This window comes from Nelusetta ayraudi, unplaced genomic scaffold (assembly GCF_046127955.1).
Source record: "Nelusetta ayraudi isolate G7.1 ecotype Tasmania unplaced genomic scaffold, CSIRO-AGI_Nayr_v1 ptg000136l, whole genome shotgun sequence".
NCBI lineage: Eukaryota > Metazoa > Chordata > Actinopteri > Tetraodontiformes > Monacanthidae > Nelusetta > Nelusetta ayraudi.
Window position 1 is genome coordinate 6,414,859 of NW_027466186.1, and position 23,548 is coordinate 6,438,406.

At 42.1% G+C, this 23,548-nt stretch overlaps 2 protein-coding genes and 1 long non-coding RNA gene across 3 annotated transcripts; 2 read left to right on the plus strand and 1 right to left on the minus strand.

Annotated features, from left to right (window-relative positions):
- The first annotated feature begins 926 nt into the window (after positions 1-926).
- LOC142879279 (ATP-dependent translocase ABCB1-like) lies at positions 927-10,179 on the plus strand. Its single transcript, XM_076012418.1, has 26 exons — positions 927-1,153; positions 1,241-1,313; positions 1,649-1,815; positions 2,063-2,296; positions 2,944-3,115; positions 3,208-3,332; positions 3,583-3,754; positions 3,877-3,990; positions 4,090-4,200; positions 4,289-4,414; positions 4,541-4,744; positions 4,824-4,994; positions 5,315-5,476; positions 5,604-5,798; positions 6,228-6,374; positions 6,480-6,584; positions 6,706-6,783; positions 7,073-7,156; positions 7,251-7,454; positions 7,654-7,754; positions 7,875-8,015; positions 8,251-8,407; positions 8,516-8,713; positions 9,129-9,335; positions 9,685-9,831; positions 9,908-10,179. The coding sequence occupies exons 1-26, from the start codon at positions 1,089-1,091 to the stop codon at positions 10,112-10,114; spliced, it is 3,867 nt and encodes a 1,288-aa protein (XP_075868533.1). The 5' UTR covers positions 927-1,088; the 3' UTR covers positions 10,115-10,179.
- LOC142879295 (uncharacterized) lies at positions 3,165-8,317 on the minus strand. Its single transcript, XR_012925288.1, has 5 exons — positions 8,208-8,317; positions 7,915-7,969; positions 4,330-4,412; positions 3,493-3,745; positions 3,165-3,302 (listed from the first exon to the last, which is right to left on the minus strand). It is a non-coding gene; the product is annotated as an uncharacterized LOC142879295 (long non-coding RNA).
- A 2,075-nt stretch (positions 10,180-12,254) lies between the features above and the next one.
- LOC142879293 (ATP-dependent translocase ABCB1-like) lies at positions 12,255-22,927 on the plus strand. Its single transcript, XM_076012445.1, has 27 exons — positions 12,255-12,501; positions 12,599-12,677; positions 12,810-12,969; positions 13,077-13,122; positions 13,303-13,494; positions 13,767-13,938; positions 14,024-14,148; positions 14,340-14,511; positions 14,597-14,710; positions 15,616-15,726; positions 15,816-15,941; positions 16,590-16,793; positions 16,873-17,043; positions 17,185-17,346; positions 17,421-17,615; positions 17,875-18,021; positions 18,135-18,239; positions 18,774-18,851; positions 19,009-19,092; positions 19,183-19,386; positions 19,476-19,576; positions 19,820-19,960; positions 20,344-20,500; positions 20,597-20,794; positions 20,948-21,154; positions 21,510-21,656; positions 22,051-22,927. Exons 1-27 carry the CDS (start codon positions 12,443-12,445, stop codon positions 22,255-22,257), a joined length of 3,864 nt encoding a protein of 1,287 aa, XP_075868560.1. The 5' UTR covers positions 12,255-12,442; the 3' UTR covers positions 22,258-22,927.
- Positions 22,928-23,548: the final 621 nt, after the last annotated feature.

The window sequence follows — 23,548 nt, forward strand, 5'->3', positions numbered from 1 at the left end:
TTATTTTGAAGAGTGTTTTGACCGGTGCCTTGGTGCTAACTTGCAAGCCTAAACCTCACAACCCGAAGATCTGCCATGATAAGAGAAACATCATCTTAACTGTCAATGATCTGGCTTTTATGTGTGTGATGAGTTAACATCTAGCTTTAAATACAGTGAAGCACGACCAATGAGCCTGTTTCCCTGTTTCCTAGTGTGACATTTTGTTGGCCGCAAAATCAATAGGTTGTCTTTAGAATTATCCCAATAGTATTGCCTAAATCAATAATCTTGTTTTTTTTCATCCACAGAAATAAATCATCTAATTTTGCACATGTATGCATTCCAATAGATTTTAATTACAGTTGTGATGTTATACCATGTTTGCATGTTTGATACTGCAGTTATCATTTTACTTTACTATATATTGCAATGTATTTTCCAAATTGAGCCTTTTTTGGCCACTGACATTAAAAATTATGTGTTTTTTTGTTTGTTTGTTTGTTTGTTTTTGGGCGTTTCTAACTGTGCACACTGGTATGAGGTGGCATAAATTCAGATTACCCTGATCCCATCCCCAGCATTCATTCTTTCATTTACTTTAACTTCAGCAGGTGTTTACGCTGGAGCAGAGGCATGGATTTTGCAGTGGAATTGGTGACGTGTAAACATTGCATGCTGCTCACTATATAAGAGTAAGGATATATCTGTCTCGGCTTCAGAAGTTTAGTCCTCATCAAGGCTGGTGTCCCACAGAGGATGAAACCCAGCTTGCTGACAAACTCACAGAGGAAGTAATGTCAGCTTGCATTAGAACTCATTTCTTAGTCCCCCTTTTTCCATTTGAACAGGTTTCCGGAAGAAAGTCTCTATTGTTTTTTTGCCCCGCTGTGTGTTGATTTTGTGGGGGAGGGTCTATATGTTTATTAGGTGTGGTGCATATTACACAACAAAGTTTGCTTTGAGAAAAGAGATCTGCCTCTTTCTTTTCTATCTGCTCATTCACTTTGAAAAGGTATCGGCAAAGGCTTCAAAATAAGACAGCTTTTGATTATTTATTTTTTAATCTGTGATTTACACTTGAGAATTTCCTCTGCCACAGCTGAGTCATGGTCGCGAACGATGAAATGGAAATGTCGGTTGATTCCACCAAGGAGAAAAATGGACATTTAAGGTAGAAAAGTCGTTCTTTTTCAATCTTTTTAGTTTTGATGTTTTATTAATTCTTCAAGGAATTTAATCTTGCCACATGTTTTTACAGTGAAAAACAAATGATTATACCAAAGAAGAAAAAAAACCCACCAAAAGAGCAGACGGTTGGACCCTTGGCTGTGGTGAGCACACTCACACTGAACTCACAGCTGTTGGTCTACTTTCATCGGTCAAATATACCTTTGAATGTAATAAACTTTGATATAAAATTATTTGGTCATTATACTATTTTTTCCCAATGTTTGTCTTTTGTACAGTAGTGTTTTAAAAATAAGAATTGGTTAGTATAAAATATGTTGAAGTCTGTCTTTTTCTCTTTAGTTTGAATTTAATAACAGTTCTGTTGCTGTCCATCAATATACTGTAGAAAAATCACAGCATAATAATCATGAAAATAATTTTGTTAAAATTCACAGTCACGGCCTAAAAAAAATGCCTGTCTTTTACATAACTGTAGTTCAGGTTTGCAGATGGCTGGGACATGATGCTGATGATCACCGGCACACTGATGGCCATTATTAATGGCACCCTGCTTCCTATCTCTCTGATCCTGCTTGGATGGGTGGCAGACAGTTTCGTGACTCATGTCAAAATGTCAAATATCCACGAGGTCAACGCCAGTAAGTTTTAAGTTAAAGCCATGGACCCTGCAATATCAAAAAAATATATTAAATTAGTGTCTACCTATGGATGTTTAGTTGTCTTGTGCCTTCAGATTTCACCATGGTAAGAAACATCAACGTACAAGAAGAAATCCATCGGTGAGTTTAGACAAACCAATAGTGTGAGCAGGAAGCTCAAACAACTTAAAACGTCCCTCACATCAATTGAATTGTCACTGTCAACTTCCATTTCAGTGTTTCTCTAACAGTAAGAGATACTGCAAGGCCACGTGTCACTTCGATTCTTGCAGATACGCCATCTACTACGCCATTGTTGGTTTCACTGCGCTGCTGGCAGCCAGCATGCAGGTGTGTTTGTGGACCCTGGCAGCTGGACGGCAGGCCAGACGCCTCCGCATCTTGTTTTTCCATCGCGTCATGCGGCAGGAAATCAGCTGGTTTGACATCACAGAGACTGGAGAGCTCAACACGCGACTGGCAAAGTGGGTAACAGCAGAATCAAGCACTCACAGTCATCGTGCAAACCTTATATGAAGGTTAAGTGTGTAATATCTGGAGATTTTGAAGAAGAAACAGCGACATCAAGTGGTAACATTTCAGATTGCAGTGTCGTTCACGCTCCCTCCCCTTCCTGAGCATGCGAGGTGTTGCAAGTTAGCAGCTAACTGGGAACCATTCTAAGGGTAGAAAAACCAAATATATTTTATTGTACTGTGAGTATACACTTTTACCAATGTATTTATGGGCAGTGTATTAAGCTTTAACCAATGTATGAATCATAAATAAAGCCAAATATTACACACTGGACCTTCAAAAGACAGGGTGTGTGTGATAAAGTGCAACATCCATCTGCAAGGAATCAAACCAACTGACCTGGATAGTATTGGTTGCTCAATATATATAATAATAATAATTGTACTTTGGACTTTAAGTCAGATTTTGTATGATGATTTTGACGTGGTTTCTTCATCAACAATAATAATATGTACAATTAATTTTGACATTTAAAGGTCAGAAAGATGGCAATCTGAGAAGTATACTAGATATTTTTATTTATTTATTTATTTATTTTTAAATTAAATTCTGCAGAGTGAGTCTCCACTGTTAATCTCTGTCTACTTTGTTGCAGCGATGTTTTTAAAATCCAGGAAGGTATTGGCGATAAAGTCTCGATAATTATTCAGGCTTACACCACCTTCTTCAGCGCCCTCATCATCGGCTTCTGCAACGGCTGGAAAATTACTCTGGTCATCCTGGCGGTCAGTCCTGCACTGGGCCTCATCACCATTATTAACAATCAAGTAAGTATCACTGTTCTCTGTTCTCAGTCTTTGTTCTCTGATTGATCTTTTTTTAACCCCACCTTCTCATCATTGTGTCTTTCCACGAGTAGATGCTGGCCAGGATCACTGCTCAAGAGCAGACTGCTTATGCCAAAGCTGGAGCTGTGGCAGAGGAGGCGCTCTCCGCCGTCAGGACTGTGTTTGCCTTCAGTGGTCAGAAGAAAGAGATTAAAAAGTAAATACACAATGACTCCAACATGTCTGACAGTCGATATCTTTTTCTGGCGTTCTCTATTTTCTGTTCTCCTTCAAACTTCTACATTTGTAGGTCATGCAACAATTTGGTCATGTTACTCAGTGGGTCAAAAAAATACTCACTGAGCAACATCCCCCACCTTGAGCACTCGTGTCACCGCAGTCTTTCGCCTCATTGTGGATTTGAAGTCCAGCCCTGTGCTTGTGTCTGCATACGTTTCGCACTGCAGATACCACAAGAACCTGGAGAAAGCAAAGGACATGGGGATAAAGAAGGCATTCATTGCAAACTTTGCTGCGGGTGTAAACTACCTGATAACGTATCTGACATTAGCTCTGTCCTTCTGGTACGGCTGCACACTGGTTATGAATAATGAGTACACCATTGGAAACCTGTTGACTGTGAGTACAAGTGTCGAAAGGAAATTACCATTCCATGTAAAGCAGAAGACTGTAAGATTGTGACAGCTAGAAAAAAAAAGCCATCTGTGTGCGTGTGTGAATGTTGAATTGTGTTTCTTAAGGTGTTTCTGAGTATGACTTTGGGAAGCAGCACTGTTGAGAAGACTTCCGCCAACGTCCAGAGCTTTACCGCAGGGCGGGGAGCTGCGTATAAAATCTACAGCATCATTGACCAGGTGAGGCAGGGGAAGACAGGGTCATGCGCATCAGCATCAGGAAAAATAGGTCATCTCTCTTCATGCATTTGTGTTTTCTTTCCTCCTTTGTCCTGACAGACACCAAGCATTACTAGCTTTTCCAATCAAGGTTTTCAGCCTGATTACATTAGTGGAGACATAGAATTTAAGAACATCCACTTCAGCTACCCCTCAAGACCTAAAATTAAGGTTTGTTTAAAAAAAAAAAAAAATGACAAAAGAAAATCAGGTATTTTACAGATTAAACTACCTAAAAATGCACTGTCGCTACTTGTAGATATTGGACAACATGTGTATGAGTGTGAAGAATGGACAGACCATTGCCTTGGTGGGCAGCAGCGGCTCCGGCAAAAGCACCACCATCCAACTGCTGCAGAGGTTCTACGACCCCCAGGAAGGTTCTGTAAGTAAAGGGTCAGGATTTAAACCATGCTTTGCTTATCTGACCTCATAAATGGCAGAAGCAAGACTAGAGGAAACCAAAGGAAATATTTCAATTTCAGTTTCAATGTGTGAATATTATTACTAGATATTCATTGATGGACACGACATCCGCTCCCTGAACATCCGCTACCTGCGGGAGATGATCGGGGTGGTGAGTCAGGAGCCCGTCCTCTTCGCCACCACCATCGCAGACAACATCAGGTACGGCCGACCGGACGTGACCATGGAGGAGATCGTGCAAGCCACCAAGGAGTCCAACGCCTTTGACTTCATCATGGAGCTTCCTCACGTAAGACCACATTCCTGCCAGCCAACTCAAGACACGTGTCCGTCACTCACCAATCATTAAACTCTGGTGGTTGCTTCAGAAATTCGACACTCTCGTTGGACACCGAGGCACTCAGCTGAGCGGAGGACAGAAGCAGAGGATCGCCATAGCTCGAGCTCTGGTGCGAAACCCCAAAATCCTCCTTTTGGACGAAGCCACGTCTGCGCTGGACGCCGAGAGTGAGACCATCGTTCAGGCTGCGCTCGATAAGGTGGGAACAGCCACACACTCTGACTTTTAGTTCAAAAGGCTGTATGAACAGTACTATGGAACTACATATGAAACAATGTCAAGCATCAATGTCCAGTCTGGCATTTTTACATAGTCCTTTACCAGCCGGGCTGCATAAGTCACTGACAGAGGCAGCTATCTTCCTATTGCAAATCAATTGATCATCCTACTAAAATCCCTCGTGTGAGTGTCTAGATATCAAGTCCAATACATACAAATTACCACTCTAGTACGAAATGTCACACAGTTTGGCCTTTTTAAAATATCAAGATCATTTGACGCATCCATCTTTGTGGTCAGGTGCGCCAGGGCCGGACCACAGTAGTTGTCGCCCACCGGCTCTCAACCATCAGGAACGCTGACATCATCGCTGGCTTCTCGAATGGTCAAATCGTAGAAGTGGGGACTCACAGCCAGCTGGTGGAGAAACGAGGAGTCTACCATAATTTGGTGAACATGCAGGTAACAGAAAGTATAGTTCATATGATATATAGTTCGTATGATGTGCAAGAGAGGGTTGAAGACAAACCCAGTCAGAATGTGGGTCTGCCGTGCTGATTGTGCCCTCGGTTCTGACTCTGGACTGCAGACGTTTCACAGAGTGGAGGATTCGCTGGAGACAGATTCTGACTTTCCATTTGGTGGGAGAAGCCCGTTGGCTGAGTCCTTGTCACGGACCTCCCTGTGCAGGAGGAAGTCCACTAGAGGCTCCTCTTTTACGGCATCAGATGGAATTAGAGATGACACAGCAAATTTTAAGCAGGACCAGGGCAAGAGAGAAGAGGTGAGCCGTACTTACATCCACTCGGTGTCAACAGTGGAGTTTACAGAAATTTTAAATTGTAATGTATTTATTTTCTACAAGCCATAAGTTGTTTCTTTTGTACATTACCAAATTTGAAAATGCAACGGTATGCTTCCTTTTGCCTAGATTAACTTCACTTTAGCTATTTTTTCTTTATTGCATAAGTAGACTACCAGTACTGACCCTCATCACTTGTGATTTTGTCGTTAAAGCCTCGAAATGTTTAGTGGTTGGAGATTTATTTGTAGTTGTATGTAAACATATTAAGTCAATATAGCATGTCATTTCTCTGGTTAGTAAAAATTTAATACATAATACAAGAGAACCTTTTTTTAAAATGATGCAGCAAAAGGACTCCATCATACCCACTCTGATAGCCATGCGTATATTATGTATCTTTTTCAACAGGATGAAAATGTTCCCCCTGTGTCTTTTCTGAAAGTGATGCGACTCAATATATCAGAGTGGCCGTACATCTTAGTAGGAACCATCTGCGCCATGATCAACGGATTAGCATCGCCGGCATATTCATTTCTCTTTGCCGGCATCGTTGGTGTAGGTGCTCACTGTGTTTGTGCATCACAAAGAGTAATTTTCATTCCTTTCACTGCAGTTTTGTTTGCATAAACACACGAAAATTACTTTTTTCCCACGTTGCAGGTGTTTACTCATACAGATCAGAACTTGATCAGGCAGAGATACATTTTTCTCTCCTTGATGTTTGTCGTTATGGGATGCATATACTTCGTGGCTACATTTCTACAGGTATGTTGGCACAGGTGCCGCGAAGCAGACACACATAGAATAAATAGTGTGAGACTGTTGTAGCTGTAAAAGGTCTGAGTTTAACAGGTGTTCAGGTTTTCTATTGATCATTTTCCAACAGGGTTTCACTTTTGGTAAGTCTGGAGAGGTTCTAACCCTGAAGCTAAGGCTAAAAGCTTTTACCTCAATGATGAAACAAGTAAGTTCTAGATCACTGCGACCCGCTAGACGTGTCAGATATAGTTTTCACAACATTAATTATACAAAAAAATTGTTTTTTTTTTGTAATACTAATATTTTCTAATATTTGTGCCAGCGTTGCTATAATATGATCAAACTACACTCCAAGTACTAAAGGACTAGCTAAATTTAAGTTTGATTACTACTGTCTAATTTTATGATCAAGCAAATGTTTCTCTCACATGTTCATGGCAGAAATATTACGCCCAATGATCTTTGAAAACTTTTTTTTCCTACTGTTTTCACAGGACCTTGGCTGGTTTGACAAACCTAAAAACAATGTTGGAGCTCTGATTACAGGTCTGGCTGTAGATGCTGCCCAAGTTCAGGGGGTTCGTTTGGACGGTCACAAAAATAATTAAAAACCTTTTTTAAAACCCACACTTATTTCATTAAATTCCTCCTCCATCTTTCCCACTCAACCAGGCTGCAGGTGTACGCATGGCCACATTACTGCAGAGCTTCAGCAACATAGGCGCCAGTGTCATCATTGCCTTTGTATTCAGCTGGGAGCTCACACTGGTTTGCCTCACCGTGGTGCCCTTTCTCACAATTTCAGCCATAGCAGAGATGAGGACACTTACTGAGCATGCTGCTGAAGAAAAGAAGGAGCTTGAAGCAGCTGGAAAGGTGGGAGTTTTCCATCCAGTGCGAAGACTGAGAAGCAACAGTTTTGTACTGGGGGATCAGGAATGACAGAATCAGATTTGCAATACAGAATATTTATGTATGTATGTATAGATCGATAGATAAATAGATAGATAGATCATCTAATTTTTATTAGCACTACCTTGTCTGTAGCTCAATTTTCCACGATTTCTCAACACAGATTGCTGCTGAGGCCATTGACAACATCCGGACAGTCGTCTCTCTCGGCAGAGAAGCCACATTTGAATCTCTGTATGAGAAAAACCTCATAATATCCAACAAGTAGGACCTCAATATTTGTCTCATTCACAGATCTTTCTGACACCAATGACCAAAGCATTTATATTTGTGTATGTCAATCACCTCAATGAGTCACTTCTCTCTCCTTTATTGTCTGCATAGTAACGCCATCCAAAAGACCCTGGTGCATGGTTGTACGTACTCCTTCCACAATGGCCTGCTGTACTTTTCCTACGGCGGCGCCTTCAGGTTGGGAGCTTGGCTCGTGGAGAGGGGAAGGATAGACGTTATGGGTATACTGCTGTGAGTAAACAGAAAAACTAACACAATGTAACCTTGTCTTGTTTAGGGGATTGACCCATTGCATGTGTAACACAATGTGGAGTACACAAAGCAACATTACTGCATAAGGAAACATTAAAATACAGTTTGGGGTCCAATACTTAATGATATTTATATTTTAAAACAACAAATCTCAAATTAATGAAAACACACCTTGCTGTGAAAGAGACTGTTGACAACTCTTTTCAATCTGCAGCGTTGTCGGGATGGTTCTGCACAGCGCCGTGACCATCGGTGAGGCCAACGCCTCAGCTCCAAATTTTGCTAAGGCCAAAATGGCTGCTGCCAGCCTCATGAGGCTCATCACAACAGAGCCCTCCATCGACAATCTTTCAGAGGAAGGAGAAACCCTGGTAGGTGACACTAGTAGTTTGCCAGCAACAACAACAACAGATTCTTGAAAGCACTACAATACATGCAAGATAATATATTCTTCACCTTCACATCTCTGAATTCTGCAGGAGACATATGATGGTAACGTGCAGTTTGAGGATATCAGGTTTAACTACCCGTCGCGCCCTGACATGCCCGTCCTCCAGGGGCTGAACTTGAGGGTGAAGAAGGGAGAGACTTTGGCCCTGGTCGGCAGCAGCGGCTGTGGAAAGAGCACCATCATTCAGCTGCTGGAGAGGTTCTATGACCCCCGGGAGGGGCGAGTGGTGAGAAGACAAACTCAAACTCAGCCGGCTGACAGTTTCAATCTGACTACAATCAGCGTGTTGCAGAAAATAGAGAAGAAAATAGTCTGAGATTATTTAAGCGTAAAACTCTGTTCCAGTGGAACAGGAGCATTGAAAATATATTGTGTGTATTTTATCATCATTATGCAGTTGCTTCTTTTGTTGCATCTTATTTGAGGATGCAGTGGCTCAGCCTAAAAATGGCTCATTGGATTGGACATGCAAATGCAAATGGGACAATCAAATGCCGCATTATGTTTGTGACAATCCACAAACATAATGCTGCAACTGCTAGTGAAAGCTGTAAAGGAAATAAGAGTGGACAAAAATCCAAATGTGCAATTAGATAAATTAAGAGCCATCACTGACTTTCTAATAACGTCTGCTGCTTCAGCTGCTGGACAGTGTGGATGTGAAAGAGCTGAATATCCACTGGCTGAGGTCCCAGATCGGCATCGTGTCCCAGGAGCCTGTGCTCTTCGACTGCTCCCTGGCTGAGAACATCGCCTACGGAGACAACAGCCGCACTGTGACAATGGAGGAGATCGAGGCTGCTGCCAAAGCTGCCAACATCCACAGCTTCATCGAACTGCTGCCTCAGGTAACCACAGCAACGTGTCGATGCTTTGTTCTTTGTAAAATGAATTGCACGCTAGGCATTCAAAACTTTTTAATGACTAGTTAATGATTAAAGTTATGCTTGCAATTGAATGTTGCAGTTTCCAAAGTCAATTAAAACAATTCATTCAATGGGCCTGCTTCTCGATTACAGCAAAAGATAACAGGATGATAAAACTTGAATATGATATAATATTAATTATTCCTGTGTGCGAGCAGAAGTACGACACTCCGCAGGAAATAGTTTCCTCAGAAGTGAATAGATTCGATATAGTGATAAAACATGATAAAACACTGACCGTCCACCTGCTTTTCTTTTCATGTGCGAGCAGAAGTACAACACTCAGGCGGGCGACAAAGGAACGCAGCTGTCCGGTGGTCAGAAGCAACGTATCGCTATCGCCAGAGCCATCGTCCGCAACCCCAAAGTGCTGCTGCTGGACGAGGCCACATCTGCACTCGACACCGAGAGCGAGAAGGTGGGCTTCTCCGACCCTGAGGAGCCACCACTGGCTAATTAAATCCTCCTAACTGTGGTCTCTCTGCTGTCCCCAGGTGGTGCAGGAGGCGTTGGATCAGGCCAGACAGGGCAGGACATGCATCATCGTAGCCCACCGCCTGTCCACCATCCAGAACGCAGACCGCATTGCTGTTTTGCAGGAGGGAGCGGTGGTGGAACAGGGGACGCACCAGCAGCTGATGCTGATGAAGGGAGTCTACCACATGCTGGTCACCAAACAGATGGGTCACCACAAAGACTGAGAGGACACAGAGGACAGCAGAAGACCAAAGAAGGGAAGGATTTGCCACTAAAAACTCTTCCCTCCAGAGAAGATCTGTACTATTGTATTGTCAACGCTGTATCGGCTCCTGTTTCACACTGATGCCTGGTCCTTTCCTATTCACTCTTGTGCAGACACGAGAGGTGAGGAGAAGCCACAACACTAGCTTTGGATCAGACTATTCGAGGGACATTTTTTATGGCTTTCTTTCTGGAAAAAAAAATCAAAATATTGTCAAATGAAGTGAATGTGTTAATCTGTGAATATATTTATGCTTTTAACTAGTCCAAGGGCGGAGAGCGTTGAACTGATTTTGAGTTTTATACCTTGGGGGGGGATTAATTTTCAATGTTGACATTTCAAATGAAGAATTGATGATGATGATGATGATGATGATGATGATGATGATGACGATTATTGAGACAATGGGACAGAATACATTAAAGTTAAAAGAGGAAAAAAATGTGTCTTGCTCTCACTTAAAAGTACAGACAGGCTCAGGGTGTTGGGCTCTTCTGGAGCTGGCAGGCATCAAAGCAATATCTGATTTCTGTCTAATTTAGTAAATAAAATCAAAAAAGTACAAAAAAAAATGTTTTTTGATTATTTTGTTTCTATTTGAGCTAAAGATGTGACTCCATATTTCAGCCACGAGAGGTCACTCTTTGGGCTTGCAAACAGTGTTTGTCCCTTGGGGGGGCGAAAAACCGGGCGGGAGGGAGACGGGGCGCCCGGGGGAACTAATGTTTTCACCTCGGAACTTTTTACACGGCGGAACAATTAACAAAACGTGTACAGTAGGTTGTAGCTACACAGGATGGACAAATATTTGACAGGGACGAAAAGAAGAATTCAGGAGTCCGGCGGTGGCCAGTGTTCTTTATTGTTGGGCACTTTTGGCTGTAGAATTGTTCCGCGAGTAGCTGCGGAACGATGGTGTCGTTCACGCCAGACTTGAAGCGGGGTGCACCTGCGCGGCTGGCTCGCGCCGCGCAGCGATCGTTTCGGCGTCTGGTCTATTTTCTTTCTAATGCGCGTGCCGCGAGTGAAAAAGCGATAGAACGTAATACGCCGCGACTAGCGCGATATTATGAGTTAGCGCACGCAACGCTCAACGTCATCCCGTGTGGCAGGTAGAAAATGTGATGTTGTCGCATGACTGATGTTGATGTGGTCAATTTCATCAAAACAAGACCCCTGAAACGCGGCTATTCTCTGCACTTTGTGAGGAGATGGGAGCACAACATACAGCTGTGTTGTTTCACAGGGAAGCCAGGATGGTGGATGTTACAAATGTGGTTTGCCAAAAAAAAGTTATTTGCACAGCAGAAAAGTGAAAGGAGTATTCTTGTTTAAAAAGTAATGCTCAGGATTTGATGTCACAAAGAGTGATTTGCTAAAGTTGTTTATTTGTACAAAATAAATGATTTCATAAATGAAGAGAAAAGTGAAATGAAAGTTCATGATAAAAACAAAAGAAGAAAGAATGTTGGTTTTGATATCACAAAAAGTGGTGTGCCAAAGGTAAAACTTTATTTGCACATTTATGTTGTTTCGGTGAATTTGAAAAAAACTATTTTGTCACCATTTTGGCTTTTGGGGGGAGGGGGGGACATGAAATGTTTTTCTTCCTCCAAGGTGGGGCGTGACAGAGAAAGTTTGAGAACCACTGCCCTAATGCCATGCAAGTCTATAGGGTCAAAAGTCAACTTTGTCCTAGGGACATGGGACCACTTGCAGGTTCATCGGGATCCCTCAAGACACAGCCACATCAGGGGTGCATGAAAAATTTTCTACCTCCAACATGGGGCGTAACAGAGAAAGTTTGAGAACCACTGGTTTAAAACATTAGAAAGTTTTGACATACTTTTGGCCTTGGACCGGAAATCGAGGTGAATAGACAAACTACACACATATTTAACAGCGAAAACGTTTATGGATGTAGGGGAAATGTGTTATTGCCAATGGACCCGAAAATTCCAAAGAAGATCCGTGCCAAATGCAGGAGGGCATGCGTTGGTCTTCTTCTTCTACTTCTTACTAGGCCACGCCCCTACCTTGCAGGTGCGATATTATGAATGAATCCATGAAGCCGCCTGCTGGAGGTATTGAGTGAAGCCTCTCTCTCGTCACATCGAGGTGTCAGACAGCAGCAGCTCGGTTTGTCTCCAGATGGTCGGGTTTTTTTCTGTCAAAGTTGTCTTTGATTACCTTTGCGGGCAAACACTGGCTCACTCTGTTTTTTTAGTTGTATTTTGATCTTTAAAGTTCTGAAACAAACGGCCGAAGCCTCCAGCAGGATTCAGATATGGGTGTGAAGGAAGAATTAAAGATGTTCGCTAGACACGAGAAGAATGGAGAGTTGCGGTAGGACTTTTTTTTTTCTTACCTTATTTATCTGTTCTTTGTGGTGAAACAGCATCGGATTTGAGAATAAATACGGATCACAATGTTTCCTGTGTAGATATGAGTCCTTCAGTGAGAGGAAAGACAAGGAGGAGGAAAAACCAGCCAAGGAGCCTGTTGTTGGTCCCATTTCTGTAGTAAGTTATAATAAACACTGATGAACGAAACATACCATTGCAGTGCTGATACATTGATGTGTTATTTCTTCATCAACAATCCCACACAAAATACACAACATATTGTTTATTTTTTCTTTCCTGTGAGAGTAGTTTAAGTTTGCAGACCGCTGGGACACCTTGCTGATCATTTTTGGGACCATAATGGCCATAATCAATGGGATGATGAATCCACTGTCATGTATTGTGTTTGGACACTTGACCGACAGTTTTATAATGGACGCCAGGATGGCCCGCAACCTAAGCAACGCCAGTAAGTTGTTTGTTTTTTACGAAAAACATTGAAACATGTTTAAAAAAAAAAAAAATTTAAATTAAAGAATAATCTCTTCTTTTTTTATTATTATTTATTGCATTCAGATTTCACTCCTACGACAAACGGAACCTTGCAGGACAGCATGCAGACGTAAGTTGAGATTTTTTTAAAATGTAATAATAATAATAATAATAATAATAATAATAATAATAATACATTTCAATATTTGTACTTTTTTCAGCTTCAATAAAATTATTTGTTTCTTTCCTCTTTTCTGTTGTATTTGTCTCACTCTCTCTCCCTCTCCCTCTCTATCTCTCTCTCTCGCAGATTTGCCATCTACTACACCCTGGTGGGCTTCACTATCCTGCTGGTGGGGTACCTTCAGATGTGTCTGTGGACACTGGCCGCCGGACGCCAGGTCAAACGCATCCGCACCTTGTTTTTCCACAGCGTCATGCGGCAGGAAATCAGCTGGTTCGACATCACAGAGACTGGAGAGCTCAACACCCGCCTTTCAGAGTAACAGAGCACTCACACAGCCATTATTAACCCTTATGCATAAAGATTAGTTATTTTATTTATCTATCAGTTCTAGTTATTAACACACTGGCCATGAAAATGTCATAGTTTGGTTGTTTTTTTTATGCTTGTTTTATTCACTGTGCTCCTTCTTAACATTTGTTGCCATTACACAAAGACAGCATAAGATTCAAAATAAATATATTTGGGGCATTTGGGCCCAAACTTTTATGCGAGGTAACATGTTGAGATGTTAACTTTTGCCCTCACAGCGATATCTACAAGATCCAGGAGGGGATAAGTGACAAAGTGGCGATGCTCATCCAGTCCTATTCCAACTTCCTCACGTCCTGCATCATCGGCTTTACGAAAGGCTGGAAACTGACCCTGGTCATCCTGGCTGTCAGTCCTGTGATGAGTCTGTCAGCGGCACTTTACAGTAAGGTGAATATTCTCCTCGATTATTCCCACCGTACCCACAGCCCCCATTGTAGTTATAATTACCATTGTGATACTGCTCTTCTTGCAGGCGCTGACAACTTTCACTGCCAAAGAGCAGAGTGCATATGCCAGGGCCGGAGCTATAGCAGAGGAGGTGCTGTCCGCCATCAGGACTGTGTTTGCCTTCAGCGGTCAGAACAAAGAGATCAAAAGGTGCAACACAAGCTATTAAGAAACCAGTCAAATTGTACACTAAATATAATAATTGTTCTTTACCAGACTTTAACACATAGTCCCTTAATGAATGTCGGAATGAAATCGATTTTTAAGCAATGTGACACAGACTTTGAGGACCTTCTTTGCAACACAATCATCTGGTACTTAAGTGTGTGTCTTGAACACAGATATCAGAGGAATTTGGAGGACGCCAAGAAAATTGGAATCAAGAAGGCCGTCTCTGCCAACCTTGCTATGGGCTTCATGTACATGACGGCCTACATGTCATACGCGCTCTCCTTCTGGTATGGGAGTGCACTCGTCCTGGGTAACGAGTACACCATTGGAAGTCTACTGACTGTGAGTGAGTTCCTGCATATTTCTTCATCTCCATAAGAATGACAAAGGCTGATGAAAAAGTGACGTGCTTACATCTCATTTCCAGGTTTTCTTCGTGATGTTTTATGGAACATATGCTTTGGGACAAGCCTCACCAAACCTCCAGATGTTTGCCACTGCTCGAGGAGCTGCCTATAAAGTCTATAGCATTATTGACCAGGTTGGTATGATAATTTTCATATGATACAGATACATTTTGAACAACCAAAGATAATTCACACATCAGGCCTAGCCAGTTATGAAAAGTTCCTGACGTTTTGATGAATTTTGCATTTTTGTTGTTTCTTACACAGCCGTATCTGTCAATTGTACAGTTCTGGGTGCAAACCAAGCATTTGGTTAATCAGATGCAAAACCTGAATTCACAGTTTGCCTCTTTGTTAGCTTATGACAACACAATTTGTTAAGAAGCACCCATGCAGGATGCTGCATTTCACAAAATACTCGCGAGTACACAACAAATTAGCATGCACGGAGCTTCAGGCAAAACAGAAAACAATGACATATCCTTTGAAGCGTTTGTGGTTTTCCTACACACTCACAGCGAGTGGACCGGACTCCAGATTTAGCGCTCCAAAAGTATTATCTTTCCTTTTGATTCTGCATTTACTTTATCTATTTTGTTCTCATTGGAATATTATGTTTCACTTTAGTCGCATCAAACGCTGTCTTGCTTTGCACTTATATTTTGTGTGCACATACAGCAATTTTTAGCATGTAAATTCCAATAGTACGCCACTAATCCATAATGAAAACAGCAAACTCTTTTAAGCTCTGAACAGCAAAGAAAGTGAGAACGACAGTTAATGAGTTTACTATCACCATGTAGATTGGTTAAATAACAGAGATTAGGTCTGGATCAACCAGGTTCTGTATCAAGTGGTGATCTGATGGTGGTTTGAAAGCATAAAACCATCATGTGGTTTGATGCTCATGTGTTTTTTTTTAATTAGAATTACTGTGCCACCTGATGAAAGCAGTTTTCATCAGGTGTCCCTTCACAAAGTGTGAAGGGACACAGTAGCTTTCGTCCAGTTAAAAATATAATTACATTTCTCTTGACAGATACCAGACATTGACAGCTTCTCAGAGGACGGTTTCAAGCCTGACAACATCAAGGGGGACATAGAGTTCAAGAACATCCACTTCAACTATCCTTCAAGACCAAGAGTTAAAGTATTTTTACAATTTATTATCAGAGGAAGGAAAAAGCATAGTTAAAGAATTTAGATTTGGCTGATGACAGACATTGTTGTTATTTGCAGATATTGAACAACATGTCTCTGAGTGTGAAGAATGGACAGACCTTTGCTCTGGTGGGCAGCAGCGGCTGTGGCAAAAGCACCACCATCCAGCTGCTGCAGAGGTTCTACAACCCTCAGGAAGGTTCTGTAAGTAAAGGGTGGAGATTGACACTACGGTTCAAAGGTTTGCGGTCATTTCTGCATTGAACTCCATTGTAACCAGTTCTATTATTTATAATAATGATCTTGAATTCTCTGTGATCATTAAGAGTGCACGAAAATCAGACAAGATGTGCTCAAGTATGGTTTAATGAAAACCATCTCCAATGACTACTTAAAACTGACTGAGGGAATTCCAAGTGTGCAAAATTCTGTGTGAACACAATAGAAGTAGGCTAAGGCTAAAATATTTATATTCATATGTTAGCCTTTGCCTTAGCCTACTTCTAAGGCTAATAATACAAAGCTCTGTTTCATAAAAGTGTACATTTTTTCAAGTTTTAAAGCATTCGACTTCTATAATAATCAATAGCCACATATTTCACACTTGATATTCATTCTCTAAAATAACATTCATTTAGACATTCAAGCCAAGCAACTCTCAAAGCCATCCCATATTTGATTAGCACATCCTGACTGACTTTAGTGCACTAGTAATGTTCTTAGAGCATTGCAGTGGATATTTTAATGAAGCTGGTTATAATGGAGCTTAATGCAGAAATGAGTCAGTGACCCTAAACTTTTGTCGTGTACAAGATGGTTTACTTGTCAAATTGTTTGGTTCTCACATGTTAGATATTCATTGATGGACACGACATCCGCTCCCTGAACATCCGCTACCTGCGGGAGATGATCGGGGTGGTGAGTCAGGAGCCCGTCCTCTTCGCCACCACCATCGCAGACAACATCAGGTACGGCCGACCGGACGTGACCATGGAGGAGATCGTGCAAGCCACCAAGGAGTCCAACGCCTTTGACTTCATCGTGAAGCTTCCTCACGTAAGACCACATTCCTGCCAGCCAAGTCAAGACACGTGTCCGTCACTCACCAATCATCAAACTCTGGTGGTTGCTTCAGAAATTCGACACTCTCGTTGGACACCGAGGCACTCAGCTGAGCGGAGGACAGAAGCAGAGGATCGCCATAGCTCGAGCTCTGGTGCGAAACCCCAAAATCCTCCTTTTGGACGAAGCCACGTCTGCGCTGGACGCCGAGAGTGAGACCATCGTTCAGGCTGCGCTCGATAAGGTGGGAGGACGTTTTCAGACACCAACACCTCACACTTGATACTTGCTTGCCCTGATGTTCAGTTTCATTTATTTTTTTTATCAAGTCAGTCCAACGTATATTGGCTCATAAATAGGTTTTGTAATGAATAATTGCCTGCAGGTGCGACTCGGTCGAACTACCATCGTTGTCGCCCATCGACTCTCCACCATCAGGAACGCCGACATCATCGCTGGCTTCGACAAAGGTGAAATCGTTGAGCAAGGGACTCACAGCCAGCTGATGGAGAAACAGGGGGTCTACCATAATCTGGTGACGCTGCAGGTGACCATGAATTCAGTGAAATAGATCTTACAAACAGAGGGTGGTTTTTGACACTGTCCTCTTTCCTTCCGCAGACATTTCAGAAAGTCGAGAGCGATGAAGAGGCAGACAGTGAATTAGTCGCCTCTGATAAGAGTCAGTTGATTGAATCCTCCTCTCGTTCTGGTAAGAGCTGGAAAAAAAACAAAAGGAGCTCCTCGTTCGCTGCCTCAGAGGGAAAAGAGGAGGAGGCGGAGAAGTTCAGGCATGACCAGGACTTTAGAGAAGAGGTGAATCGTAATTTTTTGTAAGCATGTCAAGGACAATGCTTTGATAGAAACTTTAAGTACTACAGCTTGAAAAATATATTGTCCATCATCACTTTCCATCCGCATACACTTGGCCGTTCATGTAAAAGCTTTCATTAAACAATTTCTGTTCATCACGTATCCTTTGTTTTGCTCCAGTTAAAAGGAAGGAAAGAGAAGGTTTTGCTCTATGCTGATGATACGCCCCCCTGTGTACCCAAACTCTTGATGATTCTTGCAGGATGAAAACAACCCCCCTGCATCATTCTTTAAACTGATGCGCCTCAACAGCTCTGAGTGGCCCTTAATGTTGGTCGGCTGCATCGCTGCCATAATCAACGGAGCAATGCAGCCAACATTCGGTGTCATTCTCTCCAAAATCATCGTTGTGGGTCACTCATACCACTCAAGTGTTTTGCACTAAAGCTGTACATTTTAGGTCAATTTAAAGCTTTTGGAAATGTGTGGGTTTTTGTTCTGTTTTGTTTTTTCTCTGCGTAGGTGTTTGCCGAAACTGACCAAGAAATTATACAGAAAAGGAGTGCGTCATATTCTTTGATGTTTGCCATATTAGCATGTGTGGCATTTGTCTCCATATTTCTACAGGTATGTATGTGCACACAAAAAATGCACACACAGAAACATTAAAGTACAATGAACTTCATCCAGTTATTAAAGTACCCTTAGCTGTGGACCACACGGGTGTGTTTCATTTCTTCTAAAAGCAAACAGTTCCAGAGCTGGAACCAAATGAAAACATGCGAGAACAGTGTGTGCGCTTGGCAAACACACGCCATCTGACCGTTAAACAACAGGGCTGTCAGGCAACCAAACAGTTTTAATCTAAACACGGCCTGCAGCACCAAAAATCGTTTCTATGCATGTGCTTTAAAACTAGATTAATGAAAAATATTTTTTGTTTTTGTTAGTTTAAAAGAAATGCAGTTAATATTTCAGAATAATGATGATATGTTTACTAAAACATGCACAGGTCACTATTGTTGTCTTGTTTGTTGTTGTAATATGAATAAAAGATGAACATTCTAATCCTACTCTCTAAAAATAGTTACTATCGTCCTCAGTACTGGTGGCAGTTCACAATTTAAAGGTTTTCTAATGTCATGTGTGAACTTATCACAGGGCTTCTGTTTTGGTAAATCTGGGGAGGTCCTGACTCTGAAGATAAGACTAAAGGCCTTCACCGCCATGATGAGACAGGTGAGTCTGAGGAGAGGCCTGGAAAGAATTTTTTGACACCCTGTTCTATTGCCAAGATGAATATTAAAATGTCTCTGTTTAGTCTTGTAGACCAGGCACTAATTTAAGAAAAACTCAAAACCAAATTTTCAATAAATAGCAGTGACCAATTTTGCAGGATCTCGGCTGGTTTGACAATCCCAAAAACAGCGTGGGAGCACTCACGACAAGCCTGGCTACAGATGCAGCCCAAGTCCAGGGGGTGAGTCCACCAAGACCTCCAAGTCCTGCTAAATGCTACCCATGATTCTCTTCACACATCTTTCACCTTTATCTCAACACAATTCCTCAGGCTGCAGGAGTTCGCATGGCTACGCTCATACAGAACTGTTCCAACATGGGTATCAGTGTCATTATATCCTTTATTTTTGGCTGGGAGCTGACCCTGCTCATCATGATTGTGGTGCCCATGATAGCACTTGCCTCCGCTGCGGAGATGAGGCTGCTTGCCGGACACGCTGCTGAAGATAAGAGAGAGCTGGAGGCAGCAGGAAAGGTGGAGGTCTACTCATTTCTCCCCGAGCACAAACACTCCGTTCTTGACTGAACTGCTGGTTTTAATAAATAAAGCATGTGTTTCCGCAGATTGCCACAGAGGCCTTTGACAATGTACGTACAGTGGCTTCTCTCACCGTGGAAGCCAGGTTTGAGTCTTTGTATGAGGAAAGCCTCATGGCCCCATACAAGTAGGAGAAATTTTCCTTATTTCATTTTTGTTGACAATCATGTTGATATTTGTGGATGTTTGTTAATAACAGAACTTTAGAACTTGTCTCGTGTGTCTGTGAATGATTTGTTGCTGCAATTTGAATGTTTAAATTGCTAAAAGCAAAAGGCCAAGTGCACACATTCATATCTTACCAAGAACAACAAAATATACATTTTTGTGCGCTTTGTCTGGTGCAAACTTTGCCTCACTTTCTTCATAGCAACTCCAGGAGGAAGGCCCATGTGTACGGTATTACCTATTCCCTCACACAGGCCTTGATCTACTTTGCCTATGCAGCCTGTTTCGTCTTTGGAGCCTGGCTGATTGAGAAAGGCCGCATCGATGTCGATGGAGTTTTTCTGTGAGTAGGAAAAGTCTGTCTCATTTCTCATTTGAAAATAACAGAAACAAGGTGCCAATTTTAAGATAATGAAAGAGCTGATGACTGCTGTCTATGAAAAAGCAACTTATATAATCTTAAAAGTTAAGTTTTTTGGTATCTTGAAGACGTTTCGCCTCTCATCTGAAAGGCTTCTTCAGTTCTGGATGGAGAGTCCCACATGTTTAAATACCAAAAACCAGTCCAGTTGCCAAAACTCAACATTCAAGACTACAATGACCTGGAGAACCTTCACAGACAATTTATACAATGTTGCTGAGATTATTCTTTTTTTTGGTTCATCTGGTGTTCGTAAATCTCTGGTGATGGTAATGTTAATAATTTGTGTTCCTTTTTTCTCTCAGTGTTATTTTGGTTATTCTATATGGTGCTGTGGCGGTTGGCGAGGCTAACACCTTTGGTCCAAACTACGCCAACGCCAAAGTGTCAGCTTCCTACATCATGTCGCTGATAGAAAGAGAGCCCGCCATTGACAACCTGTCAGTGGAAGGAGAGTCACATGTATGTGACGCAAATCCATTTTTCACCTAAGACATTAACTTTATTAATGTAACAAGTGCTAACATTTTTTCCCTGGCCTTTTTTTTTAACCTCCAGGGGAAATATGATGGCGGTGTACTGTTTGAAGCTGTCAGGTTTAACTACCCGTTGCGCCCCGACGTGCCCATCCTGCAAGGGCTGAACCTGAAGGTGAAGAAGGGAGAGACTCTGGCCCTGGTGGGTAGCAGTGGATGCGGAAAGAGCACTACCATTCAGCTGCTGGAGAGGTTCTATGACCCCTGCGAGGGGCGAGTGGTGAGAAGATTAATCTTAAATGTGATTGTAAAGCATTGTTCTGGAACTGGCTGAGACAAAATGGGGCAAAAAAAAAAGTAGACGAAAATCTGAATGTGCAATTAGATAAATTAAGAGCCATCACTCACTTTCTAATAACGTCTGCTGCTTCAGCTGCTGGACAGTGTGGATGTGAAAGAGCTGAATATCCACTGGCTGAGGTCCCAGATCGGCATCGTGTCCCAGGAGCCTGTGCTCTTCGACTGCACCCTGGCTGAGAACATCGCCTACGGAGACAACAGCCGCACTGTGACAATGGAGGAGATTGAGGCTGCTGCCAAAGCTGCCAACATCCACAGCTTCATCGAACTGCTGCCTCAGGTAACCACAGCAATGTGAAAATTAAAAGCTGTTCTTTTTGAGGTGACTATGAAGCTGACCAATGTTATATTTACTTATCTATCATTTCTTAACTGGCCTGACATGAATGTTATGAACGTTAATGACTTGAGAAATATGTGAGGCCATTCCAGTTTGTTTTTCTTGTTGCTATCATCTTACTAAATATTTTGAACAAACCTTAAGGTTAATATTTGATATACAGAAATACTACACATAAAGATAATTTTTTCCCAGAGATAACCTAATTAATTTGGGGTGGTAAACATGATAAAACACTGACCATTCTCTTGCTTGATCATCTGATCTTTATCTTGATCTTTTCATGTGCGAGCAGAAGTACGACACTCAGGCGGGCGACAAAGGAACGCAGCTGTCCGGTGGTCAGAAGCAACGTGTCGCCATCGCCAGAGCCATCATTCGCAACCCCAAAATCCTGCTTCTGGACGAGGCCACGTCTGCACTCGACACCGAGAGCGAGAAGGTGGGCTTCCATTCACCACTCAAGGTCGCATCAATAAAAAAAAAGTTCCTCCCGCATTTTCACATGACAAAACTTGGTATCAAAATAATTTCAAACATGAAAAGAAGAAAGATCCGATCCAGTGGTTTCAATTGTTCAAAGTGAAAATAGATTAGGTTAGACAGGACTAAGCATTTGTCCCAGGAATAAAGGAAACATCTCTTAGTCTATCTAAATTGACCTATAATGCAATAATACACCTATTAAAGGACAAAAGAGATTTAAAAAAAACACGCAAGATTGAATCATTTCTTCTGTGTATAGCTAATTTGGATACACAAGGCAGTTTAGCACCAGGTTTAAATGAGGTGAAAGACAATAAATATATATTTGTGTTTGTCTCTGCTGCCCCCAGGTGGTGCAAGAGGCGTTGGATCAGGCCAGACAGGGCAGGACGTGTATCATCGTAGCCCACCGCCTGTCCACCATCCAGAACGCAGACAGCATCGCCGTCTTCCAGGGAGGAGTGGTGGTGGAACAGGGGACGCACCAGCAGCTGATGGCCAGTAGGGGGCCCTACCACAGGCTAGTCACCAAAGAGATGAACCATAAGCGGGAGTGAGAGGACAACAGGGGGTTGTCACTGTTCCAATTGTGACTTTGACCGCCATCCGCCCACCGGACTTTTTCAAGTGGTAGTTCAAGAAAAAGAATGAGGCTAAAAGTCACGAGATGGTTTCGGAATAGACACATGATCCAGCGGCATAATCGTGGTTTCTGACGTCATGTTGCGCAAGTTTGGACATTACACGCTCTAATTGTTCATTGTTATTTATGGTGTATTAAAATGAACTGATCAATCTGCACATTAAACATTTTCATTGTCATAATACGTTGTTTTAGCGTTTCCTGTTTGGATTGTCTTTCTCGTCTTGTTTTCTGTGAGCTACTTCCTGTCATGTATTCCCGCTCCCCCCCCCCCGCCCCCACCTGTGTGTCGTTGTCGGTTCTGCCCTTGATTGTTTTCACCTGCATTCGCCTGCTCTCTTGTATAAAGAGTCCTTGCCTCACTTTGTCTAATCAGGACGTCAGCTTTAACCTTCGGAGTAAGTCTTGTGTGTTTGGTCCCGTTAGGGTTTTTGTTTTGTTTTTTTATATTTGCGAAAACCTTTGATTTTGGTTGCTGTTGGTGAGTTTTTGTTTTTGTTGAAATTAAAAGCTTTCTGTTTCATGTGTCATTCAATAAAAATAAAATAATATAACAATAAAAAATAAAAACCTTCTAGAATGAAGTAAAACAAATTCAGGAGTTCCTTCTACCAGAGTGACAAGCTGTCACTTGTCACGTAATGTGTCATAATACAAAGATGGTCGTATTTTTTTATTTAATTGTTGTTGTATTTAGATATGAATTAAAGCTTTACTCAGTCCACTTGGAGTTACCACAAAAATACCTATACAGTAAGATTGATACGAGTTCATCCTGCAAAAAATGTGTAAATAGACCAGCAAGATATATACGGAGGAGAAGGAGCTTGGAACGTGTTGGCTCCATTTTTAGACTTTTCCAATTTGGTGAGGCAACTATGCCTTCTCGCCACTAGTTGGCGGTTAAAAACCAACCAGGGGCGGAGGACCCAGATTTCCTCAAAGTGCGCATTTAAGTAAACTCCCATGATAAATAACCCATAGGGGCTTTTAACTCCTCTACATTTCACCTACGGCATTTCATTCCGCTACTTTCAGATGTTAAATTAATTGGTTACATGACAATAAACATGTATTGGCTGCGGTCTCTGATATTTGGCGCATCTGAATGTGACATCGCTGCGCATGACGGACGCAATGTGGACAACACTGGCGAAGCAAACGAACGGCGCCCCATATACTAATACCTTGAAAAGACCCTTTGT